This window comes from Syngnathus scovelli, chromosome 6, assembly GCF_024217435.2.
Source record: "Syngnathus scovelli strain Florida chromosome 6, RoL_Ssco_1.2, whole genome shotgun sequence".
NCBI lineage: Eukaryota > Metazoa > Chordata > Actinopteri > Syngnathiformes > Syngnathidae > Syngnathus > Syngnathus scovelli.
Genome location: NC_090852.1, coordinates 14511156 through 14531067, shown reverse-complemented (window position 1 = coordinate 14531067; position 19912 = coordinate 14511156). Strand labels below are relative to the sequence as shown.

Here is a 19912-nt window from a genome sequence, read left to right as displayed (position 1 = left end):
GCTGTGTCAGTGGGGATGTAATTGTTCTTTAATGCTCATGCCGATGCATTAACTCTTGATTGCTCTTAATGAACAAATGGGCAGGGTAACTGGAAGGCTAATTAATGCACCAGACAATTTAAGATTTGTCAAACTGATGAGAAAACATCCTGTGTATGTCAAAGTTGATTATATGACAATATCAACAAATCAAATGTATCTTATCTATATCGTAATAGTGCCTTAGTATTATAACACTCAAAACTATTAATAAACTACCTTGTCATGACCGCATAGCAAAACAATGTGGGTGGGTAATAGAAAATGACATGCAATAAAATGCAATATATTATTGATTATTACAGTATTCATATTAACTATTATGCATTCATGGATAACTAGTCATTTGCAAAATTCTGATTGGGGTTTCCTACCAAAACAAAAATGTACGTTTAACCACTTCTTCATCTCAAAATACATCAAAATCACGTTTTCTCTTGGCATGCTTGTCTGCTGTCTGTCTCTCTCCCTCTCTCTCTCCCTCTCTCTCTCTCCCCGAGCATCTGTTTCCAGGCGGTGTGGAACAGAGTGGATTAGTGGGGCCCTGGGTGTCGAAGAGCAGCGACAAGCATTAAAACCATATTAACTTTCCATTAAACATCACCTCGCTGTGTAGTGGGTGAGAGAGACAAGGCGGTGAACAAAGCTGCTTAGAGTGCGAGAGCGAGACAGAGAGACAGAGCGCACCTGTTCTCTCAGTGTAATGTACACTGAAAAAGATAACCAAATACAATGCCTTTGTCAGACATTGTGATTGTACAAATAGAGCGGATTTACATCAAATGAAAAAGATTCATAATTTTCATCAAATCCCAAATTTCACCCATGAGTTATTGAAGAACTTGGCGGAACTGTTCACTTGACAGATCTGTGATGTTTCAAGCCAACTTTATGTCATCCACCCATGTAACTTGCACTTTCTTCAAAATACTTTGTGCACTTTGACCTGCCCTGAACTCAAACTAATCAGTGTCTTCTTCCGCCATGTCAAGGGCTACTAGCACAACACTTGGAAATAAGCAGAATCTCTTTGATTGGTGGCGAAAAACAACTGTGTTCACACCCACAACTTCGCAAAACACAACTTTTAAAATGCAGCATTGCATGGGTCTGTGAAATGACCAAAACTTGTTTCCAGTGTTTGTTGCACCTGATTTGCACTGGACAGGAAAATAGAGCCCCAGAAGTTTGGATTCTTTATTTGTGTACCGCGTTCAAGCATGGTACCGTTTCCCAGCATAGTTGAAAGGGTTGGATTAGGAACCAAACATGGATGTGTCATGTCAGTTTCAAACAGTTGCAAATGTTTGCATGAGAGAAATAATACACAAACAGAATACAATGATGTGTTAATCAGTTAGCCACTGTGCTGCTAGTTGGGATGGTGTGTATGATGTGAATTAAAACAGACGACAAAGAGGGCAAGTATTTACTCTCTTTGAATACGATTCCTGTAACATTTTATAAAAAGCTGTGACTGCAGCAACAAAAGATAGGAAAAGTTGAGTAATGCTAAAAAAAACACCAACCTGTTTGGAGCATTCCACAGGTAAACAGATTGATTGGAGACAGGTGAATTATTGAGTGTTAAAGGAGCATCCCGAAAGGCGCCGTCGTTCACAGGGAAGCACGGCGCAAGTTTTACTACTTTGTGAAAAAGTGCATGAGCAAATAGTTCAGATATTAAGATGTGATGGACAGTTTTTGCATGATTTGAATGAGGCAAAATAACATGCTTTTTCTCTCAAATATATTATTATCATTTGTTTCAGATGTACTGTAATTATTTTCTGTATTAAAATTAAATTTGGTGTTCAAAAAGTCTTTTTTCAAACTTGAGTCTTGAAAAAGATGGGGCCGTCTTATAATCAGGGTCGTCTTATATTCGGGCCAATACGGTAATTTAATCAAGAATTCTTCCTTAATCCCAAGTAGATTTTTACTAAGTACAATATTTGTGCGAGTAGCACCCTAACAGCATTCTTATCATAACTGGCAAACATGACCATTAAAGAACTGAACTGAACAAGAGGCACTGCTAGTCATTGATGAAACAAATTTTTAAAAAAAAATAACCTTTTTTTTTTTTTTTTTTTTTCTGGGCTCATTCACAGAGAAACCATGCAAGCAATTGCCTTTTATAGTCACTGCTTCAATAATTCATTCGCTGGATGCCTCAAACTTTGCGCTGTGAAATGCTCATTAGCCAACCCCATGAATTTTCATCGGTGTCAGAGTGTGAGAACGTCCCTAGCCTGAATTCATGCGTGCAACAAAAGTGAAAGTGCACCAAAGCAATTAGACTGTGTTGCAGACAAATATGAGAAGTAGCATGCCTCTGTGTCCCCATCATTGGGGTACTTGTGACACATAGCATGCTCATTAGTTGCAGATTGGTCATGGGAGCTAAGAGCATCACATCACTGTTCCACAATCGCTGCCGTTATAAGAGCAGCCGTTCTTCAATTCAAAAGCCTTTCTGCTTTAATCTCATTGGAGTCTCATAATGTTCTACGGCCTTTTAGTGATGGTCTTAAAGAACCTGGCAGGTTGTTTAGAAGGGAGCTTGTAAACGTCTGTGGTTAAAATGGGCCCTGGGGTTCAAACACAAGCCAGTCGCTGCACAAGCAGAAGGAGGGGCACCGATTTGGTTGTCAACTTTAGTTTATGTTTTGGTTTTTAAACAGGGTGGGGATAGTGACACACTTTTTGCAACAACTTGTTGCTTTGGGTCTTTCACTAACGTTGCCTTCTTGCTTTTGGAAAACTGCAGTGACCGATTTCTTCCTCCCTGCATTCCTTCTAAAATGGGTGCATTAGAGGCGCAGTCCTTGACATGGCACAAGAAGAAATTGATTTGCCGGAGTCCAAGCAGGAGGTTGAAGTGCACAAAGTACGTTTATAAGGAAGAGCAAGCTGATCGGGGAGATTATAGATCTGTGAAGTGGGCACTCAGAAACCACTTGAGAATGACATTTCCTACCCTAATTTCTACTCCAACACTTTGATAGTTTCTTATCTAATACTAAAATTTCTCGAGATGGTGAATTTGCTTTTTTTTTTTTTAGTTCTAAGCTGGATAAATCATAATTGTCAGAAAAGATGTCGCTTTGTGTGTAGTGAGTGTACTATTCAAACTGAATTACTGAAAAAAAATGACCTAAACAAAAATCGCTTTTATTAAATCTACATATTTTGTGTAACTCTGGATTCCTCGACGTAGACCTTTCTATTCTCCTTCCCCTTTTATTTGCTTTTCTTTACTCTGTCTACATAATTATTTCAGTAGCTATTCATTTTGATGACAATGTTGGTTACTTTAGAGGGGACTTTCTTTCATTTTCCGAGTTTGAGTGAGCCAGGGGGATGCAAATTGTCCAGTCCCAAAAGGCCTTTAGAAGGCTGTTGAGCTCAGAGTTGAGGGCAGAGACTCCAAGCTAGCCGAGGTGAAGCGACAGAAAGGTTAGCAAGAGGCTTGACGCTGAATGAAAAACGCAGTCTCATTTCTTAGGCTGAATACAAGGACGCCAGCGCAACTCTGCATGACTACCAGGTATTGAAGCGGTCCACGCCACATAATTGGATTGAACACTGGCTACGGTATTTATGTCACTTCTTGTCTTGTCAATCCTATAACAGGCATGGCAACAGCGTGGGGATCTCCCATGGTGACGGAGCTTTGCCTTATTCAGACAGAATGGAGAGAAAAGAGCCAAGCCTCATTTAATTCACATTTAATTCTCACTCAAAACATTTTAAGAGCTGACGTTATTTGCATAACAGGGAGAAGGGACTCTGCCTTTTCAGTGTCCCTGCGTGTGTGTACGTGTGTGTGTGTGTGTTTGAGGGAGAAGGAGAACAGGAACAGTGTTGTAACTGAAAGTGTATAGCAGGCTTATATATGCATATGCTGGGCAACACGCTTTCTCACACGGATCAGCACACAGAGAGATTCTGTTGCAATACACTCATGCATGCTGCTGTGTATTGACTAATTCACATCATTGTTGTGATGGCATTTCAAGCAAGTAATTGCTCAGACTCAAAAGGTTTTCTTGGAATATATGATACCAAATTAAACAAATACAACGATATTGTTCATCTGAGGTTCTGTTGCACAAAAACTGCTCACGTGAGAAATACCCGTATGAATGCTTACGTGTGTGATCCATTGATATTTATGTGTGATTGGTAATATATTATAATTATTGATGCATGTACCATATTAGCGATTCTGAATATCCATAGGAATTATCTGAACCATCATTTATAGAAAACAAATGAAAATGATGAGGAGGAAAAAACAGTAGTGTTTATATCTCTAGATAAAAGACTAATGAGTCGCATAATGACACGCAAAAGTAGTTAAATTATAAGAATTATGTCTAGCAAGAAGCTAATTGCAACAATGTGAGGCTATCTTTCTCTGAATAAATGAAAATTCCTGCCCTTAACACTATTAAAAGGTAAATAAAATCAACTCGCGATAGTGTTCATGAAATTTTATCGCAAATTCTTTAGCTGAGCTGTAGGTCCTTCAGTTTGAAGCCACAGGAAAAAAATATAGAATTCGAAATAATGTTGGACAGCACAGTGAGTTTGTGTCAAGGATGTCTAACAGACATTTCTGAGATTTGAGTTAGGAATCTCAGCTCACCTCAATCTTACGGCATTCTTGTGATATGTTTGCATTTTCACAAGTCCTTAATAAATTTCAGCTCTGTGACGCGTTGAAACTGCAGTCAGTGAAGGAAATGCAATTTGGAGTTCCGCACAGTAACCCCGTTTTCCGACGCACAGACAGACATTCTAATATTGCTTTCAGTGCAAGTCAGTGCGCCCCTACGAATCTCTTTTAACCCGAACCTCCCTTCAGCAACACCCCACCCTCTCTCCACCCGAGGCTAATCCGCGGTTTAGCCTTTGATTTTAAACTTCAACTTTCTCCCTTCATCCCACCGTCTGCTTTCGCAAGGAGAGATGGCTGGGATAGAGTGACTAGTCAGCTTCCTGCTGCTCTTCTCTTCTTGATCTTTGTTGCCTTTCGGCCCTTTAGCCTGCTTCTTTGCTCCCAGCAAGTGCACACACAAATCCATGCAGGCACACGTTATATATGCAGAGTCTACACATGTATATGAGTGTGTGTGGTTTGATCTGGTTTCCTAGTGGACCCTATTGTGTCGAGGCAGGAAACAGCTAATCCAGTCGGATCTAACCCCAGTCAGGGGGCCGATGCTCTTATTATGATCATCATCTTGGCTTTGGCACAGTTTTTTTACCCAAGGGATAAATACAAATCCTATTTCTACAGGGTTTCTGTACCTGTTGATTATAAAGTAGATATCACCCATTGATTAAGTTTGAGAGAATATGAAATGCTGTCAAGTGTCACACTGAAGTATGGTACAACTACGAATATGCCAGTTAGAATCACACACACACACTTTGCCTATGTAGCCCCAACACAACCAAAAATAAGGAAATACTTTCAATACCAAACAAGTGAACTTTAGTTGTCCTTTCGTAGAACCATTTGCAAAACCGCAATTGATTATTGAGGCATCTAAACAGCTGAATATCCAGTCTGGAAAAATATTTTCCATTTAATGGCAGAAAAGGCCATCAGTGGGAAGTGTTAAAAAAAGGTGCTAGTAAGGATGCGCACCAAAAAAGAAAAATAGGAGAACAATATGAAACAACACATACACACATGCACACACACACGCAACATACAACGCATTACGCCACCGTGGTCATGGTGCCTAGCATGACTCCATTCATTTGACTTCCTACTTCAGCTTTGTCGAATAATTTCACAAGCACCAAAGTCAGCAGCCCGCGCCAAACATCCTGCACATGCACACAAACGCACATTGACTGACACCCTGCAGAAGAAAGGAACAGCTAGGAAGGATATCCTCATTTCTTCCATATCAGGGATCCTTTGAAAGCTTTGACTCTGAGCTGAAAGAGAGGTTTCACTGAAGCCATTCACATCAATGATCTGCTCTGATCCACTCACAATCGACCATATCTGTTATACATGGCTAGGCCTTTCAGACCCAGCGACACGGGAACGGGACAGGGGGAAAGAAAGGAAGGAAGAGCGTAAAAGAGAAAAGAAAGGGAAGGAAAGCAGAGCTCAACTAACTAATTTATATCAATTTACGATGCACATTATCGGCACACAATGTTTTTTTACACACACGGTAAATGATCACTTAGCAACGCAGAAAAGGTGTGCACTCGTGGCTCCTCTTCAGAATTAACCAATCACATTGAAACTCAAGTTAAATGTAGTCCGCACATACCTGCCACAATTCAAAGTGACTTTCATTAACCCCAGAGAAAGTATACAGTACAGCATGGTCTGACAACATCGTGTGTTGGTGTTATTTTGGTTCAGCTGGAACTGGGGCCTTAGTCAAAGTAGAAGGGATTATAAACAGTTACAAATTGTAGTCAGTGTTGGCACAAAAAAGTAAGAACTGCTGTCAAGCTTACAATGCAAGAAAAGCCTACTTTATTTAAAGGAAAAGTCAAGTCCGAATTTTTCAAATGTTCTGTGGGCTAAACACAACATGCAGATTGATATTGCCTTTGTGGAATATTAATTAAGCAGCAAAATCCACCTGACTTTATCCATTTCAGGGGCGGCCATTTTGCCAATTCCTGTTGACTGAAAACAACATCACAGTTGCGGCTCAGTTTCAGAAAACTGGCGAGTCAATTACACAAACGTAATATTAATCAGGATGTCGTTGTCATTGTTTGAAAGAAAATTTTTGAGTAGACTTGGCCTTCAATTTCAGTTACTTTAAATTGAAAAAGGTGGGCTGTTTTATGAAATCTCACTTAGTTAATTACATGAAGTAGATCCAATCGCAACAATCCAATGAGTAGTGTAGATATTTTTAAAAAGTAAGTACAGCACCTACTCACAAAGAGCACATTTTTAAAACAAAAAGCAACTAAACTTAAAGATTAAAATATTGACCAGTGATTAAATAGAATTTAAGTGGAAATTTAAATTTTACACTTGTGTGTCTTACCAAAAAATATTATTTTGTAACTACCTGATGATTTGATGCCATTAGCTGTCTTACATTTTCCAAGTAGATTGAACCCTAAATTGCTTTCAGTGTTTCTAACATGAGTTTGATCGGTTAATTCTAAACCCCCTCCCTCCGCCTCTCAGAGATTTTATTCGCGTTATAGGTCACATTAATCATGGGAAGAGTTTTCAGATGATTTACCCTGGTCTCATATAATTGCAATCACAAAAAAAATATTTGAACACGGTTGTGTAGACTTTTTATAGCATCTTTTGTAAACAATCAACAGGACTTGAGGGATATGGATTGTTTTTTTTTCTCTAATATTTTTCCACTTTTTATTCCAAATGTCTTCCAAAAGAATACTGGTTCTCTGTGCATTTAACTCAAGGATGTAAAAGAGTCAAGATGCGCGCGCGTGTGTGTGTGTGTGTGTGTGTGTGTGTGTGTGTGTGTGTGTGTGTGTGTGTGTGTGTGTGTGTGTGTGTGTGTGTGTGTGTGTGTGGCCTACCCCAGCATTCTTAATCCCTTTAATTGAGTGGAGCTCATGAATTGTCCTCAAGTCTTCATCGTCTGCTCCACTTGACCATATGTCCGATAAACGCTGATGCTCAAGATAATTTCTCTTTCTCGTTTCTTCTCAAAGAAAGCCCGACTCTCTTTTACTCCTTTTCTGTGGTGCGTCCACATCTCTTTGTGTCAAGATAATTGTTGCTTTTCAGCTCGTAAAAGGTGCACGCAACGAGGGCTAACCATACGTGCGTGAGTATGTAGTCGTCTGCATTTTAAGTCAAAGACTAACCGAGCGTGAGCGTTTTGTTAAAGATCCAGCTTAATCCCTTACAGAAAGGACTATTTTGAAGAGTTGGCCATCATGCAATCGTATCTTTTGTTTCGCTGTATTTTGCCTTTATACACCACCACAATAGATACAAAATGAAATCAGTAATATTCTATTGATGGCAAGAACTGAAGCTTAAATTTGAGAGGTTTCTGAAAAATATCAACCAACCAGAGCTGTCCAAATTAATCGATTATGAACTTAATCAACAACTATTTTAATAATCAAGTAATTTTAACCCAAAGATTTGTCCAAATCCTCTAATGCCAGCCTCTCAACAGTAATGTTTCATTATTTTTTTACAGTCATTATGAAAACAGATAATCTTTGGTGTTTAATCAAAACAAGACATTTGCAAAAATTTGCATTTTTGTCTTGTTTTGATTAACCTACCGACCGACCGACCGACCAACCAACAAGTAGCAAAATTATAATATCCCCATCAAAAAGAGTGTGATTTGCCCATTTTATTTTACTTGGATCTTAACAATTGCAAACCATGAAAGCCATCAAACAAGGGATTCGGACATTATACAGATCTTATGTAACTAACACTTACATAGTATAACACTTATACAACTAAATAACTCTAACCCCAATGCTTATTTTGTCTTCCAGTACTACTATTACAACTTAACTTTGAAGTCTAACACTATTCATTCAGCTCGTACCATTTTTCAGTGTTTGGGTCAAACATAAATACGACATAAAGGAGGAAATTTTTTTAATTAGAACGCCCTCTCTCTCTCTCTCTCTCTCTCTCTCTCTCTCTCTCTCTCTTTCTCTCTCTCTCTCATCTCATCTCACTAATGGCTCTTATTTTAGGAGCTGTCAGGACACAAGGACCCTCTCAAGGCCGGTTTTTGGGCATTCCTTATGCCACTCTGTTGAGCGGACGTAGGGATAAGAGGTGATCACAGAAAAAAAAGTTTGGGTGGCAGTAGTGGAGCAAGACCAAAAGAAAGAGAGGCAGAGAAAGAGGTGTTTAGTCTTGGACTTTAATTAAAATCACCAGAGGAATTCTAAGCAACTCTCTTCTTTCTTTATGTGAGCGCACAGCTTAATGTGTTGGAAAACTTGTTGGAGCTACAATGGAAGAGGGATGAGACCGTAGTGGATAGGAGTAGGCACTGAAAGCAAATGAGAGGATGTTTATAGATGAAGCCATTACGGTTGATCGTTTATCAATTAAGTCATTCAAGACGAATGAAAAGTCTAATTAGCTTTAGGTTAAAGGCCATGAGAGGTTTTTGAAGAAGGAGAATTGCTGCTGAATTAGAGAAGTGCTACAAGTTACAAGCAAGTACAGATAATCTAATTATTAATGTAATTATTATATCATCTGCTCATTAAAAAGCAATCAACATCTTCCATTAGGACATTTTTTCGAGATTTGTTTCTGAATCTGTTCTGTTCAATTCCGTATATCTTATGTTTGAAGAAAATTGCTGGAAACGTGCAAAGCTCGAGATCAATGTAGTAGTGACTCAGATATATCATGAGATATATTTATAGCATTTTTTGGCTCCGAATGTAAAACCTAGGTTTATATTTTCTGCGGATAACGCATGCAGATTTTCATGAGGCTGAAGAAATTAGACGAGCCAGACAGGAAGTCGGGCGTCAGCATTTGAGGTCGATCTGGTATTTTTTCAAAATAAATCTGTGCTGTCTACTTGTAAGAATCTCTTTCCCCACCACTGCTTGGCATAAAATGGATTTTTGGGAGGATAATAATGTTTGGATGTTTCACCATGAGTGTTTATTCTCACCTTTGGGACTGATAAAAATCCTCTACCTGACTCCTGGATGGCTCATAAAACCACATGTGATGAATGAGCAAGACATTTCAGTGAAATTTGCGGGAGTTTAGTCAGAGGCTTTACAAAAGAAGCACTGAGGCATGCAAGGATAGAGACCTATGGGGTTTTATCTACCTGAGAGGAAACGCACACGACTGCACGGATGTACGCGCTAGAAAGCACACACACACGAGCACGCAGGCATGCACATAAACACAGATGCACACACACGCACGTACACACACACACTAAAGGAAAGTGATGTCAAGTGCAGCTTAGAGAGGCTGCAAGTGGGGCAGTAACAATTGGCCCATGGGGTTACTGGGTGACCCCTAGGAGTCTATAATTCAGAATGGGGTTAGTCTATCATTCACACGCTCAGACCACCACACACAAACACACACGCAGACACACACAGATTAACAGGGGGAAGATTGAGGAGTTCATTTCGAGAGTTTGTGGATGAAATGAAAAGATAGGAAAGACTGTGAAGCAAAAGAGAAGCTTGCGATTGCGTATTTTGATCTGACAGAGACACATAAGAAAGTTTGGGGGTCAAAGGTCAAGTATAGAGACCACAGTGTTTAAGACCCCAATGGTCTCCTTTATATGGACACATAAACATTTGACCTCTGACTTGAAACTCCAGCAGGAGGACTTGTTTGTCGGTTTGTTCGTCCGTCCGTCCATCCAACCATAGGGCCGGAGGTGGAATCGAAGCCGCAACCTCTAAACTGCGAGGCGGACGTGCTAACCAGTGCTTCACCATGCCGCCCATAAAAATTAGTACAGCATCAAAAAGTACAACACTTAGAAAAGTATTATAAGGCACAGGGAGAGCCAGAATTGGAATCAAACCTGCGAACTTTGAAACGGACGTGCTAACCATTGCGGCATTAATTCGTTCAAATTTGAATTATTAAAAAAAAAAAAAAAAACACGGACATTGTGGTAAAATGGGAAGATGGCCAATCAGATTGTGCACTTGGAGGACTGGAGTTGTCCAGGATGACCATGCATACTACTTGATTGCTTTGTTTCTGCATTCCCACTTCAGCTAACATTGTGTAACATTTGTACACTTAAAAAAAAAGGGATTTTAACCACTTTCATGTGTACTTTTAGTGGATTGAAAAGTTAAATGGAGCTCAGATTGTGACGTTTACCCGCATAATCCATTTAACTATGTCTTTGGAGAGCACATTAACCACATAATGCCAACATATGGTGACTGGTGTATGTGCGTGTTTGCATGTGTGGTTGTGTGTTAGGAGATACCACACAGAGCTGTGACGAAAGGAGCAAAATACAGACATTTCACACACACACATACACGCAGATACACGCACACAGAGGAGTTTTTCAGCTCATTAGGCAGAGGGTTGCGTGTCAAATCAGGTTTTGTATAGAGGCTGCAGGGTCATTATGATCTAATTTACCTTTAGTGGTTATTCAGCTAGGCAGACAAGGAAAGGAAAGGAAGGCGGAGGGAATGGAAGCGGGAAAAGATGAGCCTGTAAGGTAAGGAGGGAGTGACAGAAGCAAAAGGACCAATTAGGATCAATCAATTTTTCTCCTATCATTCAAAAGTAAAGAAACCAGAAGGTAGAAAGGTGAATTTATGAACTTTATATTTATACATATATCACGATCACAAGACCTGACGAATTTCGATTAGAATAACTTTTATTTACTGCATGTGCTTCTTTATGCTATACTGATTGTCACTAAAATGATGCTAAAGCATGTTTTAACATTCTAAAGTATTGTTTAACAATGGGTGGGATTAGAATATGAAATGTTTATATTCGTTAACAAATGAGCAGTTTGATTTTTAGTAACGTGACGCATCAAAATCAGCATCAAAATGACTATACCTGCTTTAGTTGGAATGTTTTCAAAATTATTTCAACGAAGCTACATGGCAGTGTCAAGTTAGGTAGGACATTGATGTTGTGCAGTTTTTCATATTCATGGTGGACATTGGACTTAACAGTTGCATAATGTTTATAACTTTAAAACTGTGGACAGCGCAATGGTGTGATTGGAGTTACGCTCACTCAAATGGCCATTACATCTGCTGTGATGTGCGGCATTGATATTTTTAGAGCTGTTGATCCCTCTGATACCACTAAGACCGATTATCGAACTTAATCACTAATACTTTGAATATTTGAGGCAGTGAATTTTTACTATACCAGCATGAAAAGCCATACAGGTATCGATTAGCGGACTCCACGCTGGACTGGTTATGAGTCAATCACGAATCAGTACGAATAAAATCAGACAACCACTGACACTGACTCAGATCTTAGCTTACTCTGACCAGAGAGAAAATTTATTCCTGTTTCAGTGTTTCACAAGAATCAACACTAACCAGACCTAACTTTGAATCCAGGTGCTGATTCTACACTGTTCTTTGTGGCCGGAACATGTACACATGGGGGTCCCCGAGCCTTTGTATAAGTGTGTAAAATGGGTTAAAGTGTGGTGTCCAGAAGCAGCAGTGTGTGTCTTGGCCAGTGCGCATGGATAAAGGCCTCCATATTGTGCTGGTCACTCGGACCCAGTCGCCAGCCAGAGGGGGCGTCCAGCTGCCAATCAAACCACCTCCAGCAACAATGGGAAAGTTGCCCAGAGCTTACACACAGGTGCACACACACGTGCACGCGCTTACGTGCGCACACACACACAAACACACACACACACTGATGATAACTAGATTTCCATATCATGTGGAAAATGATCACAATCTGATGATATTCCTCTGAGACGTGAGGAATCGTAAGCCTTTTCCATTTTCTTTTTACCATTTCTTTTCAGTTTTGGCTGCAGTATTACCTATTGCGAGTGGATATAACATTTTCAATTTTCAGCCTCTTTCTGTTTGCCGTAAGAGTCTAATCAAGCCTTCAGAATGAATACTGCTGTCGAATTTATTAGCAATGGGATTGTTTCTTAAACCAATCAATGTTTTTTTCACCTCACATTACCCACAGCATTTTTCTGTCCTCTGATTGGTTGGTCAGAGTAAAATGTTAAGTTCAGCTGACAAAACTCTGCGCAAATAATGTAATAATTCACCTCTCTAGTGATTATCATGTATTTTATTAAATCTATTTTTGCTTCTGCATTGCTCCACCTTCTATTGTTGTTACATTTTTGCATATTGATGGTTTCTGTAATAGTGATTTAATATTAGAATGTGAATAACGTTGCGTGAATCCCCACTGCATGGCCCACCACTGATTCTAATTTGTCATAATGATTTCCATCCTTCATTCTATCATCGCTCAGTAATCATACCATTTTTAGTTATGTTGTTTAATTGAAAAGAATCTAATTAAAATATCTGTCCCCGGTTGTCATTACCAGTACCTAATTTAGATATCAGAGTACAAACTGTTGAAAGTACTGCAGCGAATTCCCAGCAGCAGCACTCAGTGCACGACCCTCCTTTAGTCCCATTTCCAAGGCCCTGCATTAATCTTTTGTAATAACACTTGAAGCCATTCGCTTGTCCGTGAGCTCTGGAATTGTGTTTATCTTTTCAAACGCTTTGAGACGTCATTCAGTGACAGCCATTCACTGCAACTACCCCGGCACAATACAGCCCCACTACAAATCACAGCCTCTTAATGACCCCATTCTTTTGATGCAGAATTTCAACCACTGGTAATTCCAGGCAAAGCTTTCGGCACATTTGATTAGAAGATTAGGGGAAAACCCCCCCACAAAATTGGCAGTAGGATAAAAAAATAAGAAATGCGGCTTCACGAGGTGTTTATAGATTTCAATTGTGCCAACTAACAGAGGGCAGGGTGTGTGGTCGAGGTCCTCAAGCGCCACTTGACAATCTTTGGAAAGATTGGATCTGTGTGGATCAGCAAGAAAAAAAAGGACCACATTGCAAATGAAGGATATTGATTTTATAATGACTCACAAGATGAACTCATGGAATGGGAATTAAAAAATGAAAGCAACTAATACTAAAAATTTGGATGATTCAAGCACCATCTCAAGAAATAAGAACACTCTATTAAAATCAAAACTTTTTAAATAGAGAAATAAGGGAAGAATTTGACTTCTGGGAAGAATTTTCCAATTTGATTAACAGATGTGTCAGTGAAACTGGTGAGTGTAATGAGTTTGACCTTTTGAAATGAACTACTGAAATAAACAAAACTTCATCCATCCATTATTTGAACCGCTTATCCTAAGCCTCACAGCTTTCACTTTGCCACAGTCAGCCTATTCTGCACTGCCTTGTATGATGTCCCTAATTTTTTGAGTGTCTGCCTGCAGAGATTCATTGTTTGGCTCAATCCTTAAAGCAGTTTGGTACTCTTGTAGTCCTGTGGAAAGGAAAGTTAAACAAGTTAATCAACAAATATTTGGTAAAAATATGCTATGATGTGTGTGTTTGCTTTGGATATCAACTTTCAACAGTTAAAGTAATTTAGAAAGATTCATTCTGACACAGAACTACGCTGACATTACTCGGAGTTTCATTTGGACATAAAAAGAGCTTTGCTGCCATCTATTGGCAATTGTAAACTTTTTTGGGGTGGTGTGGCATCATTTTCACTATTTGCAGCATGAGTGGTTCCTAGCCTCCACAAATTGCTGGGATTTAGCCTACTGTGTAAGCACAAGTCAGTGATAGACGATTGCAAGTTTCAAAGGACTATAAATGTGACGCTGAGCATCGTTTTCGGTAGTGAGTTCAAAGTTGGAGGTTGATCTCACCAAAACTTTGTAGTATTTATGATACAATGATTCCCCTATTACACATAGAAAATAGATTTAGTAGTCAGTAGAAAGTTTGGATTAAATTGTGTTTAAAAAAATAGAACTTTTATGGTAAGGTGCAGTGTCAGGTACAGAAATAGTCCAGAATGAACATATTATGCAAGAGGACTTTACTTTGGGTAGATTTCCTTCTTAAAGTGTGATGAGAAGAGCTGCTGTTAAGTGAGTGGCTTGTTAATCTGAGTGCTTTGATATACGACTCTGCTTAGTCAGACTGAGTGTGGTGCATTTCCGACCTTCCGCATAGAGCTGCAGCTGGCAGAAAGCAGAGCCTCGACGCACGTGAGCTCTCGCTCGGGCAGCCGCATTGGCACAAACGGCTGGAGTCAGCAGTTCAAGAGCCTGCAGAGAAAGATTCATTTCAGTATTAACCACCACCTTAATGTATTTTGAAATTCAGCATTACCATAATACTTGGATTGGATATACATTTCATCAGAGGCCGTTTTTAAAACTTCGATGAGTCTAGTGTGGTACTTGACAAGTGCATGAACCTAATTACTATTGTACTGTTTTTCTTCTCATATCAATAATTGATTTATTGTAGAATGCTTGTCAGCCTGTGATACTATACTGGAGACCATTCCAGGTATACCTCTCACTTATCTGGGGTAGGCTTTAGTTACCCTTGAGGCTAAAGAAGACAAGGACATAGAAAAAGGATAATTTAATAATAGACGCCCCGCCCCCTATGACATCATCATCTTATTTTTTGTTGTTGTTTTAGGTGTGTAATTATCTCAGTGCAATACTACTTGCAATGATTACTTCAGACTGACTGCAGATTTTTAATACCTTTATTGATGTTTCATATACGTAAATCTGTCAGCAAAAGTCTGGCTGTCAGTATTCAGTTTGACCAGTCTGACCTGAGAGGAGTCCTCAATGGCTTTGTGAAAGTTGCGTAACTTGAGATGACACGCAGCTCTATTTGAAAACAAAGCTGGGATCTTCCTGTTGAGTCTAATTGCCAGGTTGTAGGCATTTAAAGCACTCAAGTAGTTTCCAGCTGCAAAATATTTGCTTGGAGAAAGAAATGATTTATTTAGTAGTCACATGTCAGGATCTAGTTAACGCTGGTGATGAGAGAAAACTTCACATACTTGCCTTTCTCCTTCAACCAGTCGGGGTTCCTCTCCTCCTCTCTTAAGTCTTTCAGCTCTTCAATATCTGCATTGATGACACGCCTGGCCTCTGCTTGCTTTTTCAGCCACTGCCGTTGTTTGGCAGAGAGACGCAGGTGTCGGGTGCGATTTCAAATTCTTTATTGAGAGTTCCTTTGCACGAAGGACTAAAATGTTACCTCTTCTTCCTCCTCAACTCGTGACTCTCTGAGAGCCGTGGGGAAAACTCGAGGAGTGAATGAGACCTGGATGTTTCCTGAAACTCTTGGAGCAGGAAGATCCACTTGCTTTTTCTTTCTCTCTGCTTCACGGACATTTCTTTTATCTAAATGGAAGGATACAATTTGGAAGTATAGTAAACTTCAATGCTCAAAATAAAGTAAATAAGCACATGAAACAAAACAAAATAGAAACTAAATGAAAAGCACAGATGATGACATGTTTACTGGGGAATAATTAAAATAACTTTTCAAAAGTGTAGACATTATTTAGCAATACCACTGTATAATAGCAAATAACATACTTGGCATGGTACCTGGACATTACTCACCAAATATGACCTTTCTCTCATCCGATCCTCCGTTCTCACGGGTGTGTTTTACACTTTTTGCTTTGTTTAAATGGTTGCTCTGACTTTGCAGTTTGAGTCGAGCTTCTTCGGCAGCTTTTTTGTTCTCCTTCAGCTGCCATGCCTCCAGTTCAGCTGTGGTTCTCTCTCGTTCAGCATCCTTCATTTTCTGGATTCTGTCTTTTTCTTCACTTTCAATCTATAAACAGATAACAATGGGATTAGATAGGACTGCAAATGCTTCAACCAGTTCAATAGGGAGAGAGCAGAAAAGCTAATCAATAGAATGAATAGCAAAACTTTGCAAGTAACTGATGCTGCAACCCAGTTGTGTAAAGATGCCACAAGATGGCACACAGAACTAGTTTAATCCAATTCCGTCAGGTTACTTCGACATATGTACTTTAGTATTATGCCTTAAGTTGCAAGCACCTCATCCCATTTCAACGTGGCACCGAAATATTACCACTGTTGCTGTGACATGAGCACAAAAACAGCAAATATGTGAGTTTTGCAATTTGACTGTTGCCACTTGACGCCCACTAGGCATTCGTGTTTCTTACATTCATCATTGATTTCACAGCATATCTCTTCTCATGATGCCTTTTCTCTGATCTGTTTTTGGCCTGGGCAGCAAGCTTTTCCTGCATATTTGACAGTGCTCGCTCACGGATTTCCTTTTTTTTCTCTTTATCATCTGAAAGAGAGCAGATAAAATATGTCATCACATAAATGAGTTGGTTTTCAAGTCATCCCCATCTAAGAGGATGTGCAATAACATTTTGACTGCTGTTATTTATTTTGTATATTGTATCATAAAATATATATCTTATTATGACCTAATAGCAGAAAGGTTTAATAAATCCCTCCTGTTAGTTTGTGCGGTTTATGCGCAATGTACATGTATATTAAATATGTTGATGAGGAAGCTCAAAGTGTCATTTATGCAGTTTATATTTTTTGTTTGCTAGAGATATACAAACATGTACTGAGTATTTTTTTCCCATACTGAATTTAAAAAGTATTTCTATCTTATACATCTATTATTTTGTATTAAAAAATAAACGAGTCCAAATAAATTCTCACATGTGTTTATTGATAGGTGCTCCCACAGTTTGTTGGTCCTCTTTGACAAATTGATGACTGCAACACCATTTCCAATCTTTGCTGAGCTTTGGTCATCATCAACAAGCTCCGAAGGAAACACTTCCAACAGGAATGGTGGGAAATGAACCTATTGAAAATAAAATCACAAATATGTGGATTTGCTCACCATCTTAACAATTAATTTGATTCTGTCTTTAACAGGTTTATGTTAGCTCACCTTCAGGTACTCGTCGGACGACATGATGTCTACCTTCTTGGCCCCTTTCAGAGGCACACTGATGAAAACCATGGACTCTGTCTGGGTCCATGAGTGGTCTGTTACGAGGAGGGGCATCTAGTTCGTGGGTCTACACGTGCAATACAGTGCACACAGACAGATACAGCACAAACCCCGAAACCAGGTACTGGAAGACTGACTTTAGTTACCTGCCACTTAAGTACGACGTCCTCTCATAGAATTTTCTTAAATGTATGGGTTTGTGGATGTTTCTGGTTATGTATCTGCATTTACTGTCAAATTAAACTCGCAAGTCGCGCTTAATTTATGATTCGATACAATTTTATTGCCAGCGAGAGGCAAAAGGCTGACGGAGATGTTGTTGTTGTTGTTGATGATCGTTACTATGGAGACCATGGAGCTAACGTTGCATTCAAGTCTATCGGAAACATGAGTGTGCATGAACGCCTCATATTATATATATTTTAAGCTACAAAACAAACTCTTCCTGAAATCAGACGAGTAAAAACTGGTCAAATATTTAAAAAACAGATATTATTAAAAGTGAAGACAATTAGCAATTTTAGTAATGACATGAATTTGATGCATAAGTTGTCTTTGCGGGCCACATAAAATGATGTGATGGGCCGTATCTGGCCCCCGGGCCTTGAGTTTGACACTTGTGAGAAGAGATCACTTACTCTCATATCACGTGTGGAAATGTTATTCCTAAAATCCATCCATCCATCCATCCATCCATCCATCCATCCATCCATCCATCCATCCATCCATCCATCCATCCATCCATCCATCCATCCATCCATCCATCCATCCATCCATCCATCCATCCATCCATCCATCCATCCATCCATCCATCCATCCATCCATCCATCCATCAATAAATCAATCAATAAATAAATAAATAAATAAATATTTTATTCAAGTGTACAATTAGCCGCTTACCACTCCTGTTATTTGTGTTTGAGCCTGTTGGATTAAAGTGCTCGCTTTGCCTGCAGATATGATTGTATCTTAAAATGCTGGGCATTATATAAATCTTCAGGAGCTCAGTTTCTCAATGGTGTATCCACATGACTAGGCAAGTAGCCACAGGATGTTCCTGTAGTTTTCAATTATTTTTTTACTGAAATGTAGTTTTATTGACTATTCAGCCACTTAAAGGTCATAAAATATGATTGAACAATCTTACATTATATAAACCTTTGCTTCCAGTTTAAATTATCTTGACTACTATTTCCTGTTAGCCCTTCTGAAGAGGCCGGTTGTCATTTCATGTCACATTCCAAGGTTAGGTTGTGCATTAAAACATTTCCCATAAACGCTCACAACCTTGTCACAGGTGTAATCTGATGGAGATACTGAGTCTTAAAAATCACTTATCTCTTGAACTGTTGTGACCGGTCGGTGACTCATCAGTTGTTCAGATAATGCTGATCCTTTATGCTTTTGTCCAGTTCATTCTGTCATGAGCCAGATTTCATAATGCATCAGTTGCTATACAGTTGTCGTTTCCCTTACTATATGCTTTGTTCCGTTATGTCAACTTTTATTCCGTCAAACAGGCCTGATGTAAGCCCGGGTTACTCTGTGAGAAGTTGTCAGTGTGTCAAGCTTTCTTCTAGGTAGAACCTCTAATTTTCTTGAGGAGCCATCCTTGCTTTCTGGGGACACTTGATAAAAACTTTTCAATTTTTGTATCATGTCTCCTTCTGGGACCCTATCTTGCTCCACACGTGACATGAACATCACCATTGCATAAGATAAAGTAAATAATTTACTTTTACTTGGTTGTATCTTTATTGTCAGAATGGAACAAAATACTTATGCTGACTGTGCTTTACTGCATGCAAGATGTTATACAAATGATAATATCAACACGATGGGGGCGTGACTTTCCCTGCAGTTTTATCGATGAGAGAACAATTCAATCATGGGAGACATGTGATAGCGTGTGTATCCGGTAATTTGTGTATATCTCTGGCACTGATAAGCATTCAGGTAGAATATTAAACATCTCAAAATGTATTATCAGCACTTAAATTGAAAGTGCAATTCTTCCATGTTGAGAAAGAGGAGATAGTATCACAAGTGCATGCGTGTTTACTGTTTTCTATTATTTGTAGAAAATTTTAATGAAGAGAGCACAATTCAATGACAAAACTGTATCTCAAAAATAATTTAAAGCAAATATTACTAAACGGATATACGGATAAAATGCAAGTAAAATTTTTATGAAATTTGAATGAGAACATCTTAGTTATCTTTGATAGTAGCATAAAAATACTAATATTGTCCACAGAAGTTATCAAAAACATAATTGAAAAAC

General features: G+C 39.0%; 2 protein-coding genes across 2 annotated transcripts in view; one reads left to right on the top strand and one right to left on the bottom strand.

The window, feature by feature from the left end:
* Positions 1 to 19912, top strand: part of ckap5 (cytoskeleton associated protein 5) — a 94505-nt gene that overhangs the window by 31216 nt on the left and 43377 nt on the right. The window lies entirely within an intron of this gene.
* On the bottom strand, positions 13645 to 17693 carry dnaaf4 (dynein axonemal assembly factor 4). The gene is made up of 9 exons (XM_049723780.1): positions 17566 to 17693; positions 17328 to 17475; positions 16805 to 16938; positions 16224 to 16440; positions 15853 to 15998; positions 15653 to 15762; positions 15419 to 15572; positions 14786 to 14891; positions 13645 to 14092 (listed from the first exon to the last, which is right to left on the bottom strand). The coding sequence occupies exons 1-9, from the start codon at positions 17680 to 17682 to the stop codon at positions 13989 to 13991; spliced, it is 1236 nt and encodes a 411-aa protein (XP_049579737.1). The 5' UTR covers positions 17683 to 17693; the 3' UTR covers positions 13645 to 13988.